The 27,237-nt window shown below is 39.8% G+C and overlaps 2 protein-coding genes and 1 long non-coding RNA gene across 23 annotated transcripts in view; 1 reads left to right on the forward strand and 2 right to left on the reverse strand.

Annotated features, from left to right (window-relative positions):
• The window catches only part of LOC105833808 (molybdopterin synthase catalytic subunit), a 123,295-nt gene that overhangs the window by 4,468 nt on the left and 91,590 nt on the right, over positions 1 to 27,237 (reverse strand). For 14 of the 21 annotated variants that reach the window (XM_036287613.1, XM_036287614.1, XM_036287618.1 and 11 more), the window contains 2 exons: positions 9,722 to 10,184; positions 9,061 to 9,195 (listed from right to left, as the gene is read on the reverse strand). The exons of 2 other annotated variants lie outside the window; for them this stretch is intronic. In XM_036287613.1, the coding sequence (XP_036143506.1) occupies positions 9,751 to 10,184 (434 nt within the window). In that variant the 3' untranslated portion in view covers positions 9,061 to 9,195; positions 9,722 to 9,750. Of the gene's footprint in view, positions 1 to 8,947; positions 9,196 to 9,721; positions 10,185 to 18,755; positions 18,864 to 27,237 lie in introns of those variants that run through there. 5 more of the 21 variants (XM_036287609.1, XM_036287620.1, XR_004963468.1 and 2 more) reach the window with 4 other exon arrangements.
• On the reverse strand, positions 1,097 to 8,941 carry LOC118645849. The gene is made up of 2 exons (XR_004963472.1): positions 3,739 to 8,941; positions 1,097 to 2,566 (listed from the first exon to the last, which is right to left on the reverse strand). It is a non-coding gene; the product is annotated as an uncharacterized LOC118645849 (long non-coding RNA).
• On the forward strand, positions 15,441 to 17,083 carry LOC118645848. Its single transcript, XM_036287623.1, has 2 exons — positions 15,441 to 16,517; positions 16,743 to 17,083. Exons 1-2 carry the CDS (start codon positions 16,261 to 16,263, stop codon positions 16,855 to 16,857), a joined length of 372 nt encoding a protein of 123 aa, XP_036143516.1. The 5' UTR covers positions 15,441 to 16,260; the 3' UTR covers positions 16,858 to 17,083.

The raw sequence follows: 27,237 nt of genomic DNA on the forward strand, positions 1-27,237 counted from the left end.
CCCGCAGGCGCGTCATTACCGCCATGGTAGCCATGGTAAGACCAGGCCTCACTGTAACCTAGGTATGGAATTCCATACCTCGAAATTTACAAATAAAATAATTTTGTCAGTAAAGATTAAAAAAAATTTATTTTAATTTAAAAAATAATAAATCTTTTAAAGTTTAAATAAATTTTTGTCTAATATAAGCTAATTAAAAAAAAAAACTGTACAAAATTTATTGTTTATTATTTTATTTAATTTATTGACCGAAGTTTGAAATGCGCGCTGTTAAAATGGTTGCTATCAGTTTTGCGCATAAGCGCAGCGACAGCACTGATCTATGATCTTGCAGTCGACCCGAGCCAGCCGATTTTTACTTGTGTTGGTAATATGTAAATGTGTATACATTCAACATTCTGTGTATTAGTTAGATATAATAGAATATAGAATGGACAAATATATTTTAAAAGGGAAAGAGAAAGATCCCTTAGTCTTCTTGGAGGTACAGAAGGTACCAGATTGTCCATCTGAACCTGCTGAAGCTGCTAATACATCTTTTAGTCGAGTTTTGAACACATCAGAGCACAAATAAACAAGAAAAATGTCAACGTATTAGATCAAAATCAAAAATAAAAAACGACTTCTGTAAGTTTTTTAATAGCTTTTAGCTTTATGCTTATGTAAAATATGTTTAACTTAACCTAACCTTTAATTGATAAATATTTTGTTTATTCTCACTATCCAAAGAGTTCTTGCGTTGTCTTTTCTCTCTGGTTTTACTTATTTTTATTATCTCAAAAATAATGTTTATTAGTTTTAATTTTTCATAAAATAATTTTTGTTACGTTTATAAAAAGATAATATTATATAAATAAATATTTTATTCTAATCAAAACATTGTTCAAAATATAATGACAAATTCAAAATTCCCCCCCCCCTCTCCCCCTTAACTGACTGATGACCAGATCTTGGAAAAAAACGTAATGACGCCCTTGCTCTCCCGTCACAAGCCGCGGACTCGCGCCGGGCGGAGAAGCAAGAGGTGAAAAAGAGATCTTCCGGAGGAATCGCGACAAACGTAGAATAATTAGTTTTAAGTATTTTATTTCTTTTCGGTTAACGCGATGGACACCACGCCGCGTGATCAACAAGGAGTTCGGGGGAGCCAGGGACGAGTGCGGAAGGAGAGGCGAGCCGAAGGAAAATTTCGCCGGCCCGGCTAGCAGCAACCGAGAGCGAAGAACCGTCAGAGAGGCGAGGCGAGTAGGCGGAGCACGAGGGAGCGCAACGCTGCTGGGAAAGCCGAAGCCGGCAAACGGAAATCGGCAACCCCGGCTAAGATCAGAACGACGGGCACACTAGAGGCGGCGACGTGGGGGGCAAGGGTCGCTGAATCGCCTCCACCGACTGCAGGACTATCGCGAATAGCGGAGGGCGACGAGTGCCGTCGGGAGGCGCTGGAGGATGCCGGCGGAAAAGTCTGTTTTTCGCGAGAGCCCCGTAGGGTCTCCGAAAGGATGAGAGCGCGCACGACCCTGCGGCCGCAGGACTGCGCGCCCTGTCGCGATTGGGCCGCGTAATGCGCGAAGCTAACGCGCGGCCCCTAATGGGGGGGTCACGGCGTCGATCGCGGATCGACCGTGATCCCCGTGTTTTTACGTGCGTACGTGCGAACAAACCGGGTGCCTGATATGGTTCGGCGAGCCTAGCTAAAATTATCGTTGTCGGCGAGGCGACGATGCCTAACGAGCCTCCCTTGGACGGCGAAACTGGTGACAAAGGAGAGGACGAGCCGGCAGGACTTTATCGGTGAGATGATCTGTTACTTGCGACGTTTTCTTTGTGTAAAGCTACTGACCGGCGAACCACCCCGTTTCTCGTTCTGCGTCCGACGCAGATTCGTGTTCGTGTTGCGTCACTACGGGGCGGCCTCGCGATTTTTAGTGTATTGCCGGATTCAAGCGAGAGGGGCGAAATCACGTTGGATATCGTAGCTAAGGAGGAAAGCGGATCACGTTGGCGGTTTCCCCGGTAGCGACCGCGTGCGTCGCAAAGTCTTTGCTCGTGTGAGCCGTGTTGTGCCGCGTAGGGAAAGTAATCCCCGCGGGTATCGCGAGTGTCGCTTCGTGCGAATATTTTTCGTGCCAGGATCGGTGTTAGGGAGATCGAATAGCACGAGTCGAGTATCGAGAAGCGCGTGGTCGTGCTGCGGCCAGTACCCTCGCAAACTCACGTCCGCGATCCATCGCTGCCGCGATTGTTGCCCGAGATCAAGTGTACTCGATCAATCGTGCGTAATTGATGTTATTTTCCCGCGCTACGGGACTACTGGAATTATCGAACTAGCGTTTGCGAATTCCGTTTGGTACATCCCATTATTTTTCTTGTTCTTTGTTTATTTTCTTTCTTACTCGAGCAATAAACTTCTATTACTGATTACTCTACGTGTTGCAATTATTTGGTTTTCTATCGTGCTTTGCGCTATCTTTGTCGTGCGCGCCTCTGTCATCAGTCCTGCCCCTCTGCCGTTACGATGAGTTAGCCGTTTTTCGCGCGTGGATTGAGGCTGTTCTTACAAGGGAACCTCGCAAACTCGAAAATTCAGATTTTAATGAAACTTGGCATAAATGTAGGGGGAGTAAATACATGAATTTAGAAATTCTTAGTTGGTGCCTAAAAACGGTTTGAAGGGGTAAAACCACCCTTCAAAGTTGAGACGATTTTTGCGGTTTTTCGATATATCTCGTAAATTAAACAAAATATAAAAAAATGTTTCATACGAAAGTTTTACCGTATAAATACTTTTATTTAACTATGCTATTTATTTAAAAAAATTTTTTTATAAAAAAAATTTTTTTTCGAAAAATAAATAACGTAGTTAAATGGAGGTATTTATGCTGTAAAACTTTTGTATGAAACATTTTTTAATGTTTTGTTTAGTTTACGAGATATATCAAAAAACCGCAAGAATGTTTCAACTTTGAAGTTGAAACTAAAAATTTCTAAATTCATGTATTCACCCCCTCTACATTTATGCCAAGTTTCATTAAAATCAGAATTTACGGGTTCGCGAGGTTCCCTTGTTAGTGAATTTCGCGAAATGACGTGCCGTCGAGCACGTCTGGCACCCAACCTGATCGTTTGTATGCAGCTGAGATTCGCGCGCGAAATATTAGGCATTCGGGCTGTTTTGGCCCGGGTATTTTCTCGTTGTCGTTGTTTTTGATCGCAGCTTTTCCGCACGGAGAAAAAAGTCGTGACAATGTATATGTATGTGTGTACGTGGCGCGCGCGCGCGCGCGCGCGTGTGTGTGTGTGTGTGTGTGTGTGTGCGCGCGCGCGCGCGCGTGCATGTGGTATGTATAATGGCAGAAATAATTACATGTTTTGGTTGCTTGGTTAAAAAATCAATCTTGCTTAAGTTAGAACGCACACGCCAGCGCGTGCGCGCATGCACGCACGCAAACACATATATATATCATTTGAAATACATGTACGTTTACTTTCATTTTCAAACGCCGCTAAGTCGAAAATGACTCATAGGATTGACTTAGCAATGACAACTTTTAATCGGCATGCCTTCAGCTATCTTTTGATACAGTTTGAGCCAATTTGTACGAAATCTATTTTTCCATAAGAAAAGTGCGGTGCCCTGCAAAAAATGAATTTTTTATAATAATCTTATTAATTAATAGATTTTTGAGGTCACTGATTACACCATTTCATTTCATTTTTAGTCTGTGTCTGACATAGAACCAAAATAATTTTGTTTCCTGAGTCCCAAAATCATGGAAAAAGGATCTAGGAAAAAGAACATAATTCAAATTAGACTTTATTTTTGCGTACACTTTGCGTACTCAAATCTTGATCTTTTAAATCGTAAGAATTTGCATACTTTACTGAAAACTCTTAGATTTTAGTGAAGTACGTTTAAAATATATTTAAATCTGAATAATATGCATATGTAATAGTTTCCAGCGTAATCCAAGATCCGATAACGTGGACCCAACTGCTGGCCCTCGTTTCTTTTCATACAAAATTTCAGAAATTTAAAGAACTATATTTTACCGCAAAAATTCTAAAACAAAGTTTACAACTTTTTATAACTTTCTATAATGTTTATGTCCTAAAAAGGATGAAAATTGGCATTTTTGGGCAGACACAAAAACATTATTGCACGGTGTTATAAATTTGATGTCAGACATTTAAAATTTAATATGGCGTGTTTATTATGGTTGCCACAAATAATAAAACTTTAAAAATATGAACTTTAACCTTTACTTTTAATTGAACTTTTCCTTTTTTCATGATACATATGTATAAATGACAAATATTTATGCAAATAATACGTTGCAAAAATCAATTTTGCAACAAATTGTTATAAACAAATTATTAAATATTAACTACAACAAAATTATGATGTGTAGAACTATAGTAAAAGCCAATCAATTCTACGGAAAAAATTACAAAAAGAATATGTACAACTTTTCCTTACAGTCAACAGTTAATTTGTTTATAATATTGTTGCGCCCGAGTCGGGAAATCGTTCGGTGCATCGGGATTTCTCCGTGGAACGTGAACGTTGTCCCTTGACTACGGATGTTGACGCGTTGTCAAGGGAGAGTTGAGCTTGAGATTTCGAGCCGAGCAGACGTGCTTTGATCTTGATCCGTGAACGATCTTTGTATTTCAAGCCTCATTAAAGAATTTTACGAAAGAGAGTGTCTTTGTCATTTCGCGCAGAAGTGCGCGAGTGATTGTGCGAGGCAGACTTGCCGGGCGAACGCAACAATATGTTGCAAAATTAGTTTGCAACGTAAACTTTTTAGATTAACAATACTTTTTTACGTTAAGGTCGTATTTTTAATAGTCATTATTTCCCGCTAATTTTGTTGGTCTAGCTATAGGATCTAAAGAATTTTAAAAAAGTCCAATTTACAAAAACAATTTCAGAAAGACCATCATGCAAACAATTCTGAAAAATTTTATATTATATTTTTAAATATATAAAATGTATAAAAAATGAGCTCTAGCACTTCGTGTTTAAGCTGCTTGCTCGCTAGCGCATGCGCTGGAGCTACTTTACTTCGGTTCTCGTGTTCAATGGCAACGGTACATTTTATACGCGTGTTGTAGCTCGCACAAAATTTGTGCTCTCAAGTCATCGTGAGATCTATCTGTAATCATCTGATCTGGCGATGGAAGAGAGAAGGTTTTCGAAGATGCAGAATTGAAGGCATTACTTGATCAAGACTTGTGTCAAATGCAAGAAGAATTGGCAGAATCATTGGAAGTGACTCAACAAACCATTTCACAACACCCGAAAGTCATGGGAATGATTCAGAAGCAAGGAAATTGGGTGCCGTACGAGTTGAAGCCGAGAAATGCAAAACGGCGTTTGTTTGCTTGTAAACAGCTGCATACAAGGCAAACACGGAAGAGATTTCTGCATCGTACTGTGACTGGGGACGAAAAATGAGTTCATTACGATAACTCCAAGCGCAGAAAATCATCGAAACAAGTGACAGTCAGAGGGAGCAATGTCCAGAGAATATGGCAGGTAGGGTAGGACTTCCCATTTCAACGTTTCCAAGTATGTTTTGACGGGCTCTGCGACATGGGTCGAGCACTGTCATGTTGCAAAATCACTTTATCGTGTCTATTGTTGTATTGCGGCCGTTTGTCTTTCAGTGTTCGGCTCAAACGCACCAATTGCTTTCGATACTGATCGCCTGTGATTGTTTCAGTCGGTTTTAGTAGCTCATAATACACTACGCCGAGCTGGTCTCACCAAATACAGAGCATCACCTTGGAGCCGTGAATATTCGGTTTGGCCGTCGACGTGGAAGCATGGCCGGGGAACTTCCCGGCTTCCAATACGATAGACACGATAAAGTGATTTTGCAGCATGACAATGCTCGACCCCATTTCGCAAAGCCCATCAAAACATACTTGGAAACGTTGAAATGGGAAGTACTACTCCAACCGCCGTATTCTCCACATTGCTCCCTCTGATTATCACTTGTTTCGATCAATGACACACGGCCTGGCTGACCAGCACTTCCGTTCTTATGAAGAAGTGAAAAATTGAATTGATTCGTGGATCGTCTCAAAAGATGACCAGTTTTTCCACGGGATTCATATGCTTCCAGAAAGATGGGAGAAAGTAGTGGCCAGCGATGGACAATACTTTGAATCGTAAATGTATAATCTGTTTCTCACAATAAAGCCTCGAATTTCGAAAAAAAAACGGCGGAAGCAAAGTTGTACTCCTCACATATATCAAATGCCGATATAGGGAACATGTGATCCAAGTTGGACACAGAATAGAATTTAACCGTCATATAAAAGCTCATGATCTATAGGAGTTCTTACTAACTATAATATCGATATTGCTAATCTAATATTTCTTAAAGTTCAAAGTTTAAGTATGTTGATAAAATACGACATCATGTCTATATTGTAGTAAAACGTAACGGTAAAAGAAAAAATGTTATTAAAAATATTGCATATGTAAGAACAATGCTCGTAGACTACTGTGTTTATATTGTGTCAATTATTTAATATTTAGGATTTACGCTTTCTAATATGAAAACATTCTTGGCATAACGTATTTGACATATTTGTTATTTGAGACTGATAATAAGCCATTAAATCAGTAAAATGATACCAAGAGGTCAGAACTTTCGGTAGAAGTTTAAAGATTAAACTATTTTTCATTAAATTACTACCATTATTATTTACAGAAGATTATCTACAAAATCAAATATGACTCATAACTGGGCAAAGTCTCCGCGCTGTGGGTCCAGTAGTTTCAGAATTACCCCTGGAAGTAACTCCCTGTTAAAAACAAAAGTTACAAGATTGCAGTTTGGAAGATACAGGGCAATCTGATGCGGAAAATGGCCAGGAAAAATTCAGAAATGGGCTAAATCGGTTCTGTAAGTGTCTGTTAAAGTATCCCTAGTGCACTTTGACATTCGCATTTCTTTTTAATCCTGATTCGTCACTTCTTCGTTCTAACAGTGGAGACAGTGTTTTGCATCGTGTCTGTCTATCCGAGGACAACTCTCTAACATCGCTTTTAAAACCGTTAAATGTCGAAGGTCTTATCGTTCTATGACCTCTACCACCCCGCGAGGGTGGATTGAACGACTACCTCTAGCACGAATCAGCTTCCGCTGGTTCCTCCATGCGTCCGGAAAATTTGGAAATAGGCCGAACCGCACATGTAGAGGTCTTTGCTATTCCTCCCTGACCACGCACGATATCCACCTCTTTTAATTTCTACCTGCTACTTCTTTAATCGGCCAACGAGTCGCAGTTGCGCCAAGCTACAGGTGATCGCTTCAGGGCACGACTTGCATACGAGACTAAAAAAATCCTTGTTCTCTCTCCAGCCATTTTGTTTTTATCCTTTTTTTTGTTAGATTTTCTTTCCTCTCTAGATTTTCTCTATGTGCATCTTTCTTTGTTTTCATGCTTCTTTCAGCTGACTCTTCGTCTACGTTTTTTTTGTTCCTAATTGCTTTTTTGTTTCCCTTGAAAAACACATTATTTTGCCATGTACTCTCTCACATCTCCACATTTTTTGTTTTTTATGTTGTTTATGGGACAGCAAAACATTGTTAAAGCAAAACAAAAAATTGCGAATTATTGCTCTAAAACAATGCGTTTGTACAAAAAACAAAACAAATGAGAAACAAAACATGACTCACAAAACAAGGCATGCCGCCGGCAAGGAAGAAAGCGATTTCGGTGGATGTGAGCGTTAAAATTTCATTTGTTTTCTTGTTACCATTTAATTTTTGTTTCCATTTTTTTCAGTTTTCTCATTTTCTTGTTTTGTGAATCATGTTTTGTTTTTTAGTTGCTTTGTTTTTTATACAGACGCATTGCCTTAGAGCAATAAATTTGTGTTCAAAAATTTTTTTTGTTTTGCTGTTACACAAACAATATAAAAAACAAAAAATGTGAAAAGGATGTGAGAGAGTACCCGGAAAAGTAATGTGTTTTTCAGGGGAAACGAAAAAAGCAATCAGGAACAAAAAAAAAACGCAGACGAAGAGTCAACTGGAAGAGGCATAAAAGCAAAGAAAAATGCACATAGCGAAAATCTAGGGAGAAAAGAAAACCTAACACAAAAAGGGGATAAAAACAAGATGGCTGAAGAAAAAACAAAGATTTTTTTGTCTCAAATGAAAGTTGTGAGCGATCACCTGTAGCCTGAAGCGATCTCCTGTAGCCTGGCACAATTGCGACTCGTTGTCTGATTAAAGAAGTAGCAGGTAGAGATTAAAAGGGGTAGATTTCGTGCGTGGTCAGGAAGGAATGAGATCTCTACGAGTGCGGTTCGGTCTATTTCTGAATTTTTTGGACGCATGAAGACACTTGCGGGGGCTGGTTAGTGTTAGGGGTGGTCGTTCAATTCATCCTCGCAGGGTAGTAGGGGTCATAGAAGGATAAGATCTTTGACATTCAAAAATTTTAAAACTGAGCGGTGCTAGAGAGTTGTCTTCAGATAGACGGACGCGATGCAAAACACTGTCTCCACTGTCAAAACAAAGGGGTTGCAAATTTAGAATTAAAAAAAATGAGGGTGTCAGGGCGCACCAGAAACACTCTAAGGGACACTTACAGAAACTGCTTAGCCCATTTCGAGATTTTTCCATCCCGTTTTTAACATCAGATTGCTCTGTATCTCCAAACCTTGTAACTTTTGTTTTTGACAGGAAGTTGCTTCGAGGGGCATAACTTTGAAACTACTGGACCCACAGCGGAGAGACTTTGCAGGAGTCAAGTCGACACGTCGGGCTACATCATAATTTCAGATTCTTTGCTCAACTTTTACAAACTTGGCGCTGTTTCAAACTTTTGTTCCTTTAATTTTGTCCAGTAGTTTATATACAATCGTATTGAAATACATGATTATTATAAATCTAAGTAAAGAATAAATTTTCTATACCCAAAAGTCCTTATATTCTGGTGATATGCTTTCTAAATATAATATTCTGTCTTCAATATTTTTCAATCTTTCGTAAATATCTTTAGGCACTGGTTTGTTCATCCCTATCATATGTTCTGTTGCAGAAATTCTGTCATCCAATATAACGGAAGAACTTAAAGCATTAAAACTCGTATTCAATGCAACTGACTTGCGTAAAATTGATTGATCGATAGTTTGAGGTCCCCACATATTTGATACTCTGTGAACTAAAAATAGTTACATATATATTAAAATTAAAATTAGTTATTCTAATTGCATTCCTTTAATATGTAAAAAAAGAAAAGAAAAAAAGCCTTAAATGATATTATATGTGCAAGATATCATCTTTAAAATTTCATTAAGCACAAAACTTAATTATTAGACATAATTACAAATCTCAATAATATACAGAAATATTTACGTAACATGAAAATTGTAAATAACTTAAAAAAAGTTAAAAAAAAATGTTTAAAGTAAAAATAATATGGTTTGAAGAGTTAGAAATAATGGTAAAATAAATTCCATTTAATTCCATGTTAAAAATTGATATTTTAAGGTTACATGAAGATCATGTATTATTTTACGTTTTTAAATAAAGTTTTTATATAATTCTTTTCTAATAGTAATATGATTTTCCTAATTATTTCGTATATGTAATAAAAATGTTCACATGTTTAAAAAAAATCAATAATTTAGAAATATTATATATTATATATAATATCAAAGGTAAGTATGCCAATCAGGGGAGCCCACCTGGATGACCTTGACATATGTAGACAAGGTCACCCTCCTGAGTGACCTTCAAAAGATTTTAGCCGTCGCTCGTAATGGACCTCTGGGGCGAGCAACTGGCTCGCCCGCGGGGAGATCTGAGGATCGTCGGGGCGATTCGCCCGGTTCTCGTGGACTAAGTGGGTCGGGTCCATGGGTCCCTCACGTTTAGGTTGGTACAGGTACTCACTGGACACGGCTCTTTCGGTGAGTACCTGCACCGGATAGGGAAGAAGGTCGACGAACGGTGCCATCACTGCGGAGCGACTCGGGACACGGCACAGTACACTCTCGAGGTCCCGCTTGGCCGAATCAGCGCTGTGTCCTGACCAACACCATAGGGGACGACCTCTCTGTGGGATGCGATGGCTTCCTTCTGCGAGGACGCAGCGATACCAGGCGGGCTGCCTTTTTTCACACATGCGCAGTGGTTTCAATGACGCATCTTCATAGTTAAAAAGGTATGTTACTGGTTGCCCGTTTAAGAAATTTCTTAAAAGATTACACAGGCACACAAAAAAGTGGTTGGTCCGGCGCACTAGACTAGTCAATCCTTATGTATTTCGACCCGCTGAATTCGAATCCAAGATCAGAATTGCAAAGTTAGCTCGCATTTCCTAACCTCAAAAAAAAAAATTTTTTTTAAATGTTGGTCCGGCGGACCAGACTAGTCTATCCTTATGTATTTTGACCCGCTGAATCCAAATCCAAGGTCAGAAATGCTGAATTTGTTCATTTTTTCCTAACCTCAAAAAAAATTTTTTTTAATTTTGGTCTGGCGGACCAGATTAGTCTATTTTGATGTATTTTGACCCGCTGAATTCAAATTCAAGGTCAGAATTGCTGAATTGGCTCATTTTTTCCTAACCTTAAAAAACACCTTGTAAAAGCAGTTTGGATCACAAATGTATAATCCGGAACGTGCAGGCTTGCGTAACCACATTACCCGGGAAAAATTTTCTAGGAAACCACAAAAGTCAAAATTACAGAGAAAGAGTAGCGGAAATGATGGTAAACTATAGAAAACTAGGTTGCCTAATGAATCTTAAGTTGCATTTCTTAGATTTTCATATCAACTACTTCCCAGAAAATCTAGGTGATTATAGTGAAAAACATGGAGAAAGATTTCATCAGGACAAGAAGATGTAATATTGATATCAAGGCAAGTGGGATGTGAATATGATGGCTGATTTCTGCTGGACGGTCAAACGTGATGTCTCTGTGAAAGGAAAGAAACGTAAGAGAAAGCCATTGCACAGAATCTTCGAGAATAAAAGAGATATAATAGAAAAAGGGAGTGAATTTTCTACGCTATTTACAGCTCAAACTTGTCATACATATTGAATTTTCCCCGGGTAATGTGGTTACGCAAGCCTAAACGTTCCGGATTATACATTTGTGATCCAAACTGCTTTTACAAGGTATTTTTTGAGGTTAAAAAAGAATGAGCCAATTCAGCAATTCTGAACTTGAATTTGGATTCAGCGGGTCAAAATCATAAAAATAGACTAATCTGGTCCGCCGGACCAAGATTAAAAAAAAATTTTTTTTTAGGTTAAGAAAAAATGAGCCAATGCAGCAATTCTGACGTTGAATTTGGATTCAGCGGGTCAAAATACATAAAAGTGGACTATTCTGATCCGCCGGACCAACATTATAAGAAAAGTTTTTTTTTTTGAGGTTAGAAAAAAATGAGCCAATTCAGCAATTCTGACCTTGGATTTGGATTCAGCGGGTCAAAATACATAAGGATAGACTACTCTGGTCGGCCGGACCAACATTAAAAAAAAATTTTTTTTTGAAATTAGGAAATGCGAGCTAACTTTGCAATTCTGACATTGGATTCAGTTTCAGCGGATCAAAATACATAAGGATTGACTAGTTCGCCCGATCAACCACTTTTTTGTGTGTCTGTGTTATTAATTCGTGTAGAAAATATAATGACTTTACTTTTTAAATATGTTTGATCTTCTGTAAATATCTCATTAAATGAAAGTTACAACAATTAACTGCTGTATTGCAAGCCATGCAAAGTGCTTTATTTCTTGAAGGATGACAAGTCAACCATTCTTTAGAACAACTTTTATCTAGCCATAAAGCCTTGAAAATTCTAATTCTGCGTTTAATAGTTTTTTTACCACTAAAATTTAATATGCATAAATATAAATAAGCCAACATGTTTGGATAGGTTCTTTGCACCCACTACTGATACAAGTGATACATCGCTAGTAACCACCAGTTTTCGCCGCGCATGCGCGAGAAAAAGCAGCCCGTCTGGTATCGCTGCGAGGATGTTATTTCGCGAAAGGAGGCGACGGAGAAGAATCGGGAGTCGAACCCGACTGCTGATCCCATTCACAGAAGAAGAGACAGGCGGAGGAGGGCGGCGTACGAGAGAGATCCCTAGTTGCCGCCTCCGCCGCCGGGCCGACCCATGAGGGAACATGGGACAGCTCACCGAATGGTGGCCCCGGGTCGGGAGTGAGAGGGCGAGTGGTTGCGCTCTGCCGCTCTCTCATAGCTGTATTTGCGGGGGGCGGCCGGGGTCCTTCATGGGGTTCGTTCCAGCCTCCCCTCGGGAAAGAGTCCTCCCCTCCCGAGTGTCACCCACTTCCGTGAGATTTGAGACGCCGGGGGGGAGGCACATTCGGGGCTTGCGGGGAACCGCGGTGCGTACTAGTTTCTGTGGCCCGCCGGTTTGCCCCGGAGGTAGACAACCACCGAGGGGTTTAGTGGGTATACCACCTGGCCTTCGCTGGATGATGAATATTCCACATAATCCTCGCCTCTTCTCCGAGGCGGGAGTATGCGTAAGATGCATTCCCCTCGTTAAAAAAAAGGTTCGCAAGTGTTGCGGAGGGAGAGATTGACGACCGGTGTCATCACTTTGAGACGACTCGGGACACGGCACACTTTGGAGATGTGCCCTGCTTGGGCCGTGCAGCATCGTGTCCTGACCGAGGTAATGAGTAAGGCCGATTACGTATTTTTTAGAAAAAAATTTGTAAAATATGTATGAAAATTTATGATAAATTTTCTGTGCTATCTAGGAGGTTGTCTATGCATTATTCTGCGATCGAACTGTGTGCGATTGGGTCCGTGTGCAGTCAGGTCGGTGTGCAATCGGGTCCCTGTGCAATTGATTCAATGTCCACTTCAAACGTTATGTTCCGATCACTGTTGTGTCCAATAGGGTCTGTGTTCGATCGGGACGGTGTGCAATCGGGACCGTGTCCAATCGAGTCCGTATTTAATCGGAACTGTGTCCAATCGAGTCTATATCCAATCGGGACTGTGTCCAATTGAGAAATACTACTGTGTCCAATCGCTTATGTGCACAATCGGGACAGTCTCGAGGTAATCGATGAGGACCTCTTGTTGCCGGTCGTGATGGCTTCCATAGTCGGCGACGAGAGAATCTGAGAGGCGATGGCCTCCTTTTGTGAGGACGTAATGTCGCGGAAAAAGGCAGCAGAGCCTTTCGGCGGCAGAGATCGGGAGTCGAACCTGACTACCAATTCTATCTGCAGAAACAGGGGCGGGCAGAGGTAAGGGGCGTTCGGGAGAATTCCCTAAACGCTGTCTCCTCCGTCTGCCTCTGAGGCCGCCAGGGCCGTCCTATGGGGGAACATGGAGCGGCCCACCGCACGGCGGCTTCGGGACCGTGATAAAGGGGCGGCATAGTTGCGCCAGCGATCGCAGATTGCGCCCCAGTAGCATACGGTCGCATGGTGAGAGGATGAAGACTAAGGGCAAGGAATAATCATATCAAAGAATAAGGAAGTGCTCAGTATGTGATTGGTTCTTGCCCTTAGTTCTTTATCCCTCGCCATACGACGTATACTACTACGTATACAACGGGAAGCTGGCCGGGCCAGATTCTTTAGTCGGGATTGAGCCTGGCCTTTCCCCAGGGATGCGTTCCCCCCAGCTTTTTCCCCTCTCCAAATGGTTTGAGATATGGGGGAGAGGGTACCGCACAATTGGAAACCGCATTATTGGACACAGCACGATTGAACACCGCATTATTGAACACCGCACAGTCTTCTAATGAAAAACATTAACATATCATATGATAGATTATCTAACCTTGGAAACAACTAGCAGAAAAAAGCGTCGCTGTTAAAAAAAAAAATTTCAAACGGCTATATACGTATTTTTACGAGCATCTCGTTTTGCGTGGAAAGTCGCAGGGTCTTCGGCTGCCCTCTTGCACCTACCCTGTCCAAGTCGATAACCTATGTAAATTGTATTGGAAATCTGCAATGTGAATGTGTGTGTGTGTGTGTGTGTGTGTGTGTGTGTGTGTATCCAATCGTGCAATGTCCAATAATGCGGTGTCCAATCGTGCGATGTGCAATCGTACTGTGTCCAATCTTGCGTGTCCAATCATGCGTATCCAATCGTTACTTGTCTAAACGGGATACTCCCGTCCAGGTGGGCGAGATGCTTTCGGTAACTATAAAGGAGCGCCTGCCGGCGGAGAGATCCTTCGGGCCGCCGCTGGGCACTGAGGCTACTGGGACGGCCCCCACCCCCCGATTGCGGGGTCCGATGCCACGACTCGTAGCAAGAGGGTGGTTCTGGGGTGGCATTTACTTGGACACGGTTCAAATGGACATGGTGCATTTGGATATGGTGCATTTGGACACAAAAGAAATTTTATTAAAAATGTACACCAGTTATATGCACACGTAAAATTTGGCCACCGGATATTTGCACACAAAAAATGCCCACCGTTCACTTGGATACATAAAAATTGCACACCATTCATTTGTACACCGCTCACTTGCACACCATTCACTTGCACACCGTTCACTTGCTCATCACTCATTTGCACACCAAGATATGCGCACCGATCATTTGCACATGGAAAGATGCACACCGATCATTTGCATACGGCAAGATGCGCACCGATCATTTGCACACGGAGATGCGCACTGATCGTTTGCACACCGTTCATTTAGACACGGTGCTTTTAGATACCCTTTATTTGCACACCGCTCAGTTGTACACCGTTCAATTGCACACCATTTAAGTCGCAAATCCATGTGGTGCAATGAATGCTTTACACACACACACACACACACGCACGCACACACACACACGCGCGCGCGCGCGGGGGGGAGGTGCAAGGGGGGCGTTCGGTCTCCCTCCAGCACCCACCCCGTCCAAGTCGCTAACCCATGTACACATTGCAAACGCAGCCATATGTATGAATATTTAATATGTATTTGATTGAACGGTGTGCAATTGAATGGTGTGCATCTTTTTGTGTGCAAATGATTGATGCACATCTTTCACTGTGCAAATGATCAGTGCGCATCTTTCCGTGTGCAAATGATCAGTGTGCATCTTTCCGTGTGCAAATAATCAGTGCGCATCTTTCTGTGTGCAAATAATCAGTGCGCATCTTTCCGTGTGCAAATGATCGGTGTGCATTTTTCCATGTGCAAATGATCGGTGCGCATTTCTTGGTGTGCAAATGAGTGGTGGGCAAATGAACGATGTGCAAGTGAATGGTGCGCAAGTGAGCGGTGTGCAACTTTTACATGTCCAAGTGAACGGTGGGCATTTTTTTGTGCAAATATCTAGTGGCCAAATTTTACGTGTGCATATAACTGGTGTACATTTTTAATAAAAATTTTTTTGTGTCCAAATGCACAGTGTGCCAACGCACCGTGTGCAAATGTACCGTGGCCATTTGAACCGTGCGCAAGATATCGTATCCAAAAGCACCGTGTCCATTTGAACCGTGTGCAAGTGCATCGCTCTCTGGTTCTGCCCTTGTCGACCCCAAAGAAAAAAGCAGGGTCTAAGAAATAAAAAGATAGTCGGTCTCTCGGTCCCCCTCTCGTCCTTGAATCGGCGGAGGGGGGTCGGGTGATTTGGGCGGGCTTTCTTAGAAGTCTTCTTTCCCATCACCACCCCCACGCGACAGGAGTCGTGGGCGACGGTGGTGGGGAAGAAGACCTCTAAGAAGTTAAAATCGGCGGCTGGAGTGACCGCCTTAACGCCTGGTCCGGTTTCGGTAGGGATCGCACCGGGCGCCGGAAAAAAGAAGGGTGCGGACCGCTGCAAGAGGCGGGCGGGGGACGGGGCTCCACAGAACCCCCTCCTCCGCTAAGCCCCCCAAGAAGAAGAAGCTCACCGTCGCGGCCGCGTTGACCGAAATCCGAGACCGAGTAGACCTGGGGGCCTTGTGGATCGAGGCGCGCGATCACTGGGGCCACGTTCTATAAGGTCACTGGCAAAGCCAGCGCGGAGAACGCGGATCGCCTGGCCGCCAGGCTTAAGGAGGTTCTCCCCGCAGAAAGAATCCGGTTTGCCAGGCCGGTTAAGACCGCCGAGTTGCGGATGGCCGGTCTGGACGATCTGGCCACTGCTGGGAGAGTTGCCTCGACTGTGGCTAAAGCTGGGGAATGCGATGTGGGGTTCGTCAAGGTCGGGGAGATCCGACACACCTCTACGAAAAAAGATAGAGTCTCACATATCCTTCAATTCTTCCCCGAGTCAAAAAAATGCATAAGATTGCATTCTCCTCGTTAAAAAAATGGTTCGCAAAAGTGTGCGAAGCAGGAAGTGACACGACGCAGCATACGCTGAAACATTGTCTGGCGTGGCAGGAACAGCGCTGTGTACTGGTAGAAAGGATCAATCCGGATTTGTCACTATCTCCTATAGTCAAGGCCATGGTGGACAGCGAGGAGAAGTGGAAGGCGATGGCCTCGTCTTGCGAAGAAGTCATGCTGCAGAAGGAGGCTTGGTGGCCTGATAGGTAAATTTACCAAGAAGTTGGAACAACCGACTCTTAATCTCTTAAATGAAACCTATTAGTCATCATTATTCTTGTAACTTATCTCGAGAGCTTTCCAAAACACTATAGTTAAGTTATTTTTCATTAAGTATTTTTGGAGTTATAAGGCTCCAAAGTTGCAGTATTTTTACATAAAATACGAAATATCTTGTAAAATATTCACTTTTCGACAACTTTATCTTACAGAATCCAAGCAATTAAGGCAAGATCTGATCAAGGCAAGATACAAAAACGATCTAGCCAGTCAAGATCCAGACACTATCCAACCAGTCAAGGTGAGATATGGACACGTTCCAACTAGTCAAGGCAAGATACAAACACGATCCAGTCAGTCAAAGCAAGATCCGGACACGATACAGCCAGTCAAGAAAATATACGGACATGTCCAACCAGTCAAAGCAAGATCCGGACACTATCCAGTCAGTCAAGGTAAGATACGTTCGGGTGACCTCCTTTTGGACACGTAAAAATTAGACACGGCTCGATTGGACACGCACAATTGGACACGGCACGTTGGACACCGCATTACTGGACACCGCACGATTGGACACCGCACGATTGGACACAGCACGATTGGACACCGCATTATTGGACACTGCATTACTGGACACCGCACGATTGGGGGCACACACAAACACACACATTCACATGTGTTTCCAAACGGGATACTGCCGGGTTACCCTGTCTCCGCCGGACATTACCGGTCCGCCGATTCCTACCGCCGTTTCTTTAATGCACCAACGCCAAAGGCTACCGAAGCAAGGAAATATCCCGCCCCGGCCGACTGGCTAGATCATGCCTTGATTGGTTGGATCCTATAAGATAAGGCTGCCAGAAAGAGAATATTTTACGGAATATTTTGTATTTTATGTCAAAATATTGCAACTCTGCTTTATAACTAAAAAATATTTAATAAAAAATTACTTGACTGTAGTATTTTAGAAAGTTCTCAAAGTAAGCTACAAGAATATGTGATAAAAAATAGTAGGTTCTATTTAAGAAATTAAAGGTGACCTTCACGTGACTTAAAATGACCTTCCAAGGTCAAACCAATAATAACATCTTACCCCTTGAAACCATAAAACTCTTATCTGAAACATTTTTTGATATTTCGCTTGGTTTACAAAAAAATTGTCGGTATTGTTTAAAATAAGTCACCCTGTATATAATAAAAGTATCACACTGATATTACAATATTTCAATATAATTTAGCTTTAAAAAAAAATTAAAATTCAGCATTATATCTACATCAATTATTTTCCCTTACTGTCTTAGAAGCAAAAAATTTTATTCAAATGATTCTTACAAAATTCACATAAGGCTTTCTTCCACAGAAACAAATGTTAACAAAAATAAATCAATAATTCTATAAATCAAACTGTAAAATACATAGTTTGGTGTAGTAGTCCATTCATATATTTATAGGAATTAATAAAGAAAGTAAAATATCGATAAAATGAATAAAATACAATAGTAAAACCAAGTAACAATTCGACGTTTTAAGGCATCCAAAATATTGCGTTTAGAAAAGTTTTATTTATATGTTGAACGTCAGAATGTTCCAAAGATGTATTTGAAAATTTTATCATAAAATTTTCTGTATAAAGGACTTCGCACAAACAAATGGAAAAGGAGATACAGTCAAACTGGCTAAAACTGATGTAATTCAATGTTGTAATTCATAACGTCCTGATCAAAAGTCCTCAAGGCGCTAGGTTTGAAAATGGTCAGTTTTCGAGTTATAATGGGTCAAAAGTTGGAAGGTCGATATCTGCTGATTAAGCGGTTAAGAGTACGAAGCAAAACGTGATGTTATTTAAACGTGTTATCTGAATATGTTTACACTCTCTCCCCTCCATACACATACACACACACACACACACACACACAGCCTGCCTGATGCATATGTGTGTGTGTGTGTGTGTGTGCGTGTGCGTGCGTGCGTGTAAGTGAGTTTATGAGTGTGTGCGTATTTATTGCATGTACAGCAGTATATGTGTGCGCGCCTCAGTATGTATCGATATTTGACTGTACCTTTTTTTCCATTTGTTTTGTGCGGAGTGCTTTACTCAAATATTTTAAAGTTCAATAAAGGAATAGAAGTCAAAAATGTGCAAATTAAGGTGTAAAAATTTAGTAAAATTTATTATTATAACGTAAAATTAACTCTTTGCTTACACATGGGGTTACGGTAACCTCAGTCGATTTTGGAATGCCCGCTACTTAAAAGTATTTAGCAAGGAGACACTGGGACTGGGGAGGTTTGAACTGTGCTCTACTTATTCCTCTTTGGGCGTTGTCAGTGTTCTGAAAACAACAGAAGTAGGAGCATCGAAATTGTGTTGGGGTTACAGTTACCCCGCGTGTAGGGAACGTAATAAAAAATGGAAAAGTTCCAAATTTCAAGGGTAAGTAAAGTTATTTTTTTGTTCATTACGTATCATTTACGCATACCAGTAGTTATACATATATATTACCAATGTCGCGATCACTTTGCGAAAATATGCTGCAATTGTAGCATTACAAATTAAAAATTTTTTCTATAACAAATAAAATCTTTTGTAATAAATATTTTTTGTATTAATAATTATGTTTTTGTGTATTAATAATTATGTTTTTTAAATAAATATTACTATTTTCTTTTATTATTGTGTTTGAACTGCATTCATTTTTTACTAAATTCACATTACGAAATAAATATATTTTTTGAACAGAATAAAAAACTAACGATAGATTCTTAAAGTACAACTCTTCCCCTTTCCATTGATCACCATTTTAATTACTTTATCTGTTTTTCTTTTCTCATTCTTTTCAAAAAATCTCTTTTTTTTAAATATCTTCGACTTTTCAGCCAAGACCGTCATAATTCTGAGATTTTTTCCTTTCGATAAAAAAAAAGAAGTTAAAATTGATTAAATACGTTTGGAGATATAAATCAATGAAATTTTGAGGTTAGCATAACCCCTGTGTGTAAAAATCGGGAGAAAAATAAGGTGTGTAGGCAGAGGGTTAATAAACTTTACGTTTCGACTTACTTAGTCTCCCTCAGCAGTAATATTGCATACATATAAAAAATAAATTAAGAAAATAAAAGAGTTAAATCAAAATAATTACATTACAGTTTAACATGTCAACGGATTATAAACGAATTCTGGAATCATAGTTAGATAGTATAAAAATTGATTGGTAAAAATGATTGTAGAGTACATAACTGATTCTTGTTTTCACACAAGAATAGTTTAAGTTTATAGTTAAAATTGTGATAACTTCGTTGTTAAATTAATAAATAGTAATAGAAAAATGCACTCGTAACACAAAACCAAGCCGTTCAATAAATATTTCAGAACTATACTATCGATATTTTTATGATCTTACTATCGACAAATGGCTATTGCAGAATTGTATTTCTTGTAAATAGAAATTATACAGGATGAAATAAGACGTAGTATGAGTTTTTGTTTCAATAATGTATTTTAAAATTCCATTCCAAGAAAAGGATCAAAATCGAGGTCAAAATTAGGCTGCAACATAAACGTAAATATAATATATTTTAATAATAAAATTTAATTTATTTCTACTTAAAAATTAATTCGGAAAAAGTAACCTCAAAAATCGCCTATTACGTCACTTTTAAACTTGAATTTAAAATTGATGTTGAATGATAGTTTCTCACGAGACATTAATCCTCTGAGATTTTCAAATTGAGCTCACATTTTATTTATGAGATATAAAGGGTCAAAGTTATCACACATCAACTGATAATAAGCTATTTTAATCTTTCCACGCAAATTACTCTAAAATTATGGACGATAGCAAAAAATTTTTTTGGCAAAAATTGTAGGTCTAGTAGAGGGTGATATCCAATGGTGACCTTACTTGGACCTTGCCGAGACAAATGTTAAAGTCATTTGGAGGATAAGTTGTTTTAAAAAATCAACTTAATAGTATCTCTTTGTATCCTTAAAAATGTATCCATGCGACTCAAATGAATGTACGCATTGTTTCCTACTCTTAACGTTACCAACCCAGCAAACACAGAACATAGCAGCAACATTGCGGCAATGTTATAACATTGTAGAAACATCACAGCAATATTACAACATGTTCTGTGTTTGCTGGGAAGGAACAGCAGTCTGAACATAGAAAGATTATAGTCCTATTGGGGTACTTAATTAGCATAAGTCTCATTGCCTCTCATGATACACAAAATATATGTCGTATGTATGTGATGTTCAATTCTGTTTTATCGACCCTCCGTTTCATTTATCGCATCGATGTAGAAGTGGTTCTAAAATCGGCTACTGCCGCGTCGCGCTCGGTACATGTATGTACGAGTGGAAGAAAGCGAGTGAGCGATCCTCGAATCAAGATCGATAAGCATCAAATAAAGCAACTTTATTTCGAAGCAAGAAAATACAGCTTACAGGCGTAGTTCATTACCCTAAAAATTGGTCCTTCAAGCCGGATACCACGGCAATACAAACGTGCAAAGATTCGAAACGTTGGTAGCGAAAAGGCCGGTCGTCACATTGCTGCCAGAACTTTCGACTCGACAGAAAATCGACGCCGAGAGAGAACATCAAAGCTGACACGGCGAGTACTTTTATCAACCACATCCAGACAGGAGATCAGAATATCACTGGACAAGGAAAAACGCCAAGGCTATAAACTCTCCAGTCGTATCAACATTTTTGAGACGAGCACACTCTCGAGACGAGCACAATCTCGAGACAAGCACAATCTCGGGCTTATTGCTTAACATCTACATGACTGTGAGTCTCACACAAACAAGAAACACAGTCAATCTCACACATTCATCTCGCACGCGATGACTCCAAACATTGACGTACTCAGCCATTGAAATCAGAGATCATCGCTACGAGGAAACGCCGAACGGCACAAGACGCCATTTTCGGCCACGCAACCCGCTTCAGGCGCTTGGACACAATGGGCCAACAACTTGGATTATCAATCACGCAGCGCCGACATCTTGAAGCTGGAGAAGTTCAACGAATTGTGGCAAGAGTACCACAAATTGCAAACTAATATCGACGCATTACTTCCGGAACCAGACGTTACGCAGAAAGAAACGTTTGAAGAAGCATTTTTCGCAACTCAAATCGAGCCAAAATCACAGAACACGCTTCAAGGATTATCCAACCGAATCCGTGGCGCTCAGAATTTCCAAGTCGCGGACGCGCACATCCGGCTCGATTCCGAATGATCAAGCGATAGTGCGGTTACCGGTGATGCCACTGCCTACCTTCAACGGAACGTACAAAAATTGACAACAGTTTTACGATAAATTTAAAGCCACTGTCGACACAAATTCTCTTCTCACAAACAATGACGTACAAAGATTTTATTACCTTCTCTCTGCGCTGTCTGGTCCGGTAGCGCAAGTTGTTAATTCTCTACAGGTCATAGCCAAAAATTATCCAATCGCATTGGATATACTCAGGAGGCGTTTCGAGAACAAGCGTTTGACAGTCCTTCATCACGTGCAGGAATTATTTAATCTAACTCCTATTGTCAAGGAATTCTCGAAATTGTTGCGTGTGCTCTTGGATAGTTTTCAGAAAAATCTGCGCGCCTTTACAAATTTCGATGAGCCCACCGAAAAATGGGACACACTTCTCATTTATTTAATTACGAGCAAGTTCGATTCTGTATCTAAGAAGGAATGGGAATTGAAAGTAATCAAATAAAAGTTAAAAACAACTGAACAATTAATCAATTTTCTGTAGGCTCGATATCAATTTTTCGTACACCCTTCACCCACGAAGTCAACAACCTCGAAACTTTCGATACAGAAATCACGCCAACACGGGCAAAGGTACAACTATGTCTCATCTCGCTACGACCGAAGCAAAGGTGTGTGCAATTTGCAGTCAAAATCATAGAATATATTCATGCAAAGTTTTTAAAAAAACTCACAATATATTCATGATTCAACGAAGTAAAACGACTTAACCTTTGCTCTAATTGTTGACGTTCCAAACACAAGCTATCGGATTGTATATCCGGTACATGTCGACATTATTAAAAAAAACACCACATCTTTCTTCATTCGAACGTCATAGCAATTTACACAATAATTCAATACAGACAAGCAACGGATCAACAAAAAAAAAAAAAAAAAGATTCAACTACATCCACGTCAATCAACGCAGTAGGTACGATTAGAAATAATTCTGGCGTTCTCTTCTGTCAATCGTTTATATACGAGACAATGCCGGTAGACATCACGAAGCACTACTCAATAACGGCGCGCAGTCTAACTTTATTTCTGCATCACTTTGCAAGCGTCTAGTTCTAAACGTCAAAAATTTAAGACACGATATTTCAGATCTCAATTTTACAGAATCACAGATCCTAGGCACTGCTAAAACAGTAAAATCAACTGCCTCGACTTACAAAAAGAACGTAAATTTTTTGATTGCAGATCAATCACTAGATCCATCCCTTCCAATCTCATGAATACCAAGTTCGTAAATATTCTGGACAATATTAAATTGGCAGATCCTACCACATTCCACAACAGGTCGACTTACTGCTAGGCGCGCTCATCTTCTGGGACATCCTCGAAACTAATAGGATTCAACTGGGAGCAAGACAACTCACTTCATCAAACAAAACTCGGCTGAATACTGTGTGGACAGATAGGAAGCTCCAATAATTCAAGGGCTACCAACAATCATTGATTGTGCGGATTCGTCCGGTCTGACGACTTGCAGTCACAGATCGAGAAATTCTGACTCATCAAGGATATGCCAACCAAGAGACTTCTGTTTAACGAGAAATTTAAGTGCGAGCAGCTGTTTGTCAATGAACACAAACGCACCCATGATGGACGATTTGAAATGCCACTACCTTTTCGCGAAGACCCAGTCCAACTTGGCGACTCCAAGGCTAGTGCGTTCAAGCGACTTCGCCATATGGAACGACAATTCAAAAAATCCACAGAATTATTCGCGGTATACTTCAAGTTCATGGATAAATATCTTACACTTGATCACATGTCTTCTCTTCCAGAAACCACGAGTAAGAAGTTTACATATATACCACACCACGCCGTCCTTAAGGAGTCATCTACGATCACAAAATTACGTAAGGTATTCGACGCGTCCAGTCAAACTAAGTCAGAGAAATTTCTGAATAACCTCTTGTTAGTTGGATCCGCTATCCAACCAGAGCTCATGGAAATCCTTCTAAGCTTTAAATAGCATTCATACGTTTTGATCGGTGATATAACCAAAATGTATCGTTAGGTAATGATCAAGCCCGATCACAGACGTCATCAGTGGATCCTCTGGAGAACTAAGGCTGATGAGAGAGAGAGAGAGAAGAAGCGAAGTGTTCGGAAGTGCGAAAGTGACGCGAGAAGCGAAACACTTTTTGGGGGCTCGTCCGAGATAACAAATGAGCAAACGAGCCGACAGAAATTTTAAGACATCGAGAAGTTTTCGTGACACACTCGCTGAGGAAGACCCGCTCTTGAAGTCGCGGCGACGATTCCTGCAGAGACGAGCGCGATGGAAGTCGTACTGTTAAAACTGCAGCAGCTGCAAGATGAACGGAGGCCGGAGCGACAGGAACAGCAGACCTTTCGCGCAGAGATCGAGACTCATTTCCTCGAGCGCAAAGCAGCCCTGTTGAAGTTGGAGGAGCCACAGCTAAGTTCAAATTTTAATCTAACTTTCGCCAGAAATTTGGACGAAGCGATGCAATTCGAAGGCGCAAAAGAAGTGTGTGCGGGCGTAGCGCAAGAGAGGTAGGGAATGAAAATTAAACCTGATACTTTTGACGGCTCGGCGCCTCACGAAAATTTTTCTAACAATTTAATCTAGTCTAACAATTTAATCTAGTTGTGCGCGCAAATCGTTAGAATAACGCGTCGAAAACGGTCATTTTAATCTCACGTTTGCAAGGAAAAGCGCTTTCTGTACTAGAATCCATTGATTTAGAAAATTTAGTTTTCCAAGCTCGAATCTAAGCTAGAATTGCGTTTCAGGAAAGGAAAACTTACTCAAAATTTTTATTCGCAATTTACCTGTCAAAAACGAAAAAAAGAGAAAGATTTCTTACGGTTCAAAGTTGAAAAGACTTTTTCGTTTATCCTATCCCGAGTGTCCTTTCGCCGAGACAAGATAGTGTGCGCGCAATTCATTACTTCTCTCTCCGATGATTTTATAAAAAGAACTTTACAGTTGGAGGGTATTACCTCTTTGGAATTGGTTATCGAGAGAGTGAAGACCGTTAATATTATTTAGGGGAAGGGTTATAAAAAGAAGAGATTTTCAGTTCACAAAAAGAAATTTTCAAAAAGACAGATTAAAAAAAAGAAGGTAAGGGAGAAGAGTGAAGAGGAGGAAGGTAAGGAAGAAAAAAATTTTCGTTACAAGGAGTACGTACAAAAAGAAAAAATAAGTCCTCTGAATGTTGGCTTCCGTGCGAAAATAAGGGAAACAAGGCCCAGTTGCTCTCAACGGGAAGAGAACAACTTTTTGGAGAGGAGTATTAAATTTTTATTGATGGTTCTTTCGTTTATAGGATTAAGTTTAGTTTAACTCTTCGAGGTCACTAAAAGTAGTTACCACCTATCGTTTAAATTCAACACTCTATATCTTTCTAATCTAAGAAAAAATGACACTAGAAATGCCATCTAGTAGTTAAAGGTTAGTCTGGTAATTAAAGATTTCAACTATGCTCTTGTACTATTCTGTAACTAAAAGTCGCGTTATAACATTTTTGGCAGCCGTCCGAAGACAAAGTAAAGTGGTAGCCACCCAGTGTAGCTGGGTGGTAGCCACCCCATAAATACCCTTTTTTAAAAGAAAATCAAATACTTTTTTTCTTAAAATACAAGACTTGAATAATAAAAATATAAATTTTGAACTAAAAATATTAAAAATTAAAAAAGTTATAATTTATTTAGTAAAAAATTTTTTTCTAATTATACAAGATTCAAGAATTTTTTAAGTATTAACGTTTTCCGACTTTTGGTTTAAAAATATTAGAATACATTTTTTAAACATTCAAGTTTATCCCTGATCTTATTTGTTAACATATCTTTCATAATTTCATAAATACAGCTATTTAAAAATTACAATGGGTGGTAACTACCCAGCATGGCCTATGTAGGATAAAGAATGTCTTGAGATATTCTTCTGGGGAAAAAGTGCCCATCAAATCTAAAATCGAAGTAGAGATCTCTTTAGAGATCTCTAAACGAAATTCCATCTCGCGCATCTACTATGTGGCGTTCGCATCTTTACTATAATGCTGTTAGAAAGGGTCTACTTCTGCGCGCATGCGGATTAAGAGCACGTCAGAGCAGTACCTAAATCTGTCATCTAAGGGTGCCGTATGGTCCGAGTTTTCTAAAAATTTAAAAAAAATTAATAAAGAATTTAATGTAAGATAAAATAAGAGTGTATGGATGTGTATGCGGTTACACACGCACGCACGCACAACACACACTTTTTCTTTCTCTCAAACATTAACTTCCACTGCCGATATTGTCTCCACAAAATACCGCCAAAACTAGTACCCATATTTCGGCACTGGATAATGGCCGCTACAGCGCGCATGCGCGAAGAAGTGGACCCTTTCTAACAGCACTGCTATAGCATAGTGTATAAATCACATGGGTCGCCAATCGCTCGCTCGTGCCATGTACCAGCTCACACGAAGTGACATGTATAGTGTGAGGTTATGTTGATTTTTTAACATCTCATCTATTTAATCATCGACACCAACGTAAAATTAATTAATCAGAGAGTAACATAGTACATTAAGATTTTACACTTGTGTTGATAAAATAGATGAGATGTTGTGTGATGTACAATTGTGTATTGCTGTAATTATCAATTAATCATTGACACCAATGTAAAATTAATTAATCAGAGAGTAACATAACTCAGATTTTACACTGGTGTCAATGAGGTAGATGAGATGTTGCATGATGTAAAATGTGTATTATTGCTGTAAGTGTCAATGATAATGTTGTAAGGATAAGAACCATCTCCAAGGTATTACTTTTGTCACCAAGATACAATTATATGTTACTAGTAAAGAATAAAAATAGTATTATTAAAACTATTCATTTGAAATTTTGTTAGATCTAATTAACAGTTATTAATATTGATTGACAATTACAGCAACATTTAACCAATACACAATTCTTCTATATCATACATCTCATCTCTCATCGACACTAATGCAAAATCAGAAAGCTATTTTATTTTAATTTTACATTGGTGTTGATGATTAATGGGTCACATAGGTTGCTCGGGCCACGGATCAGCTCGTATCAAGTGACATGTGTAGTAGAGGTTAAATCATTTATTTAATGATTTTTCAGGAAAGCCGCATGATGTGTTTTCTGATTACACAATTGTAAAATAATAAAAAGAAGCGCCAAGTGTATGGGTTTCCTTTAACGAAAAATTTACAAAATTCAAGATAAAACTTTTGATCAAATTCAACCTAAATTATATATTATGGAATAGAAAAAAAAAATTTACTTATGTATCAAATAAGATACTTTTCATTAAATTCAATCTAAGTGATACATACATCAAATTCAATCTAAGTGGTCTATAAACACTACAAAATGCGTGATATCCCAACAAAATTTTTTAAAAAGATTAAAAAAAAGGCGCCAAGTGCTTGGTTT

Source organism: Monomorium pharaonis, chromosome 5 (genome assembly GCF_013373865.1).
Source record: "Monomorium pharaonis isolate MP-MQ-018 chromosome 5, ASM1337386v2, whole genome shotgun sequence".
In the NCBI taxonomy this organism is placed as follows: Eukaryota; Metazoa; Arthropoda; class Insecta; order Hymenoptera; family Formicidae; genus Monomorium; species Monomorium pharaonis.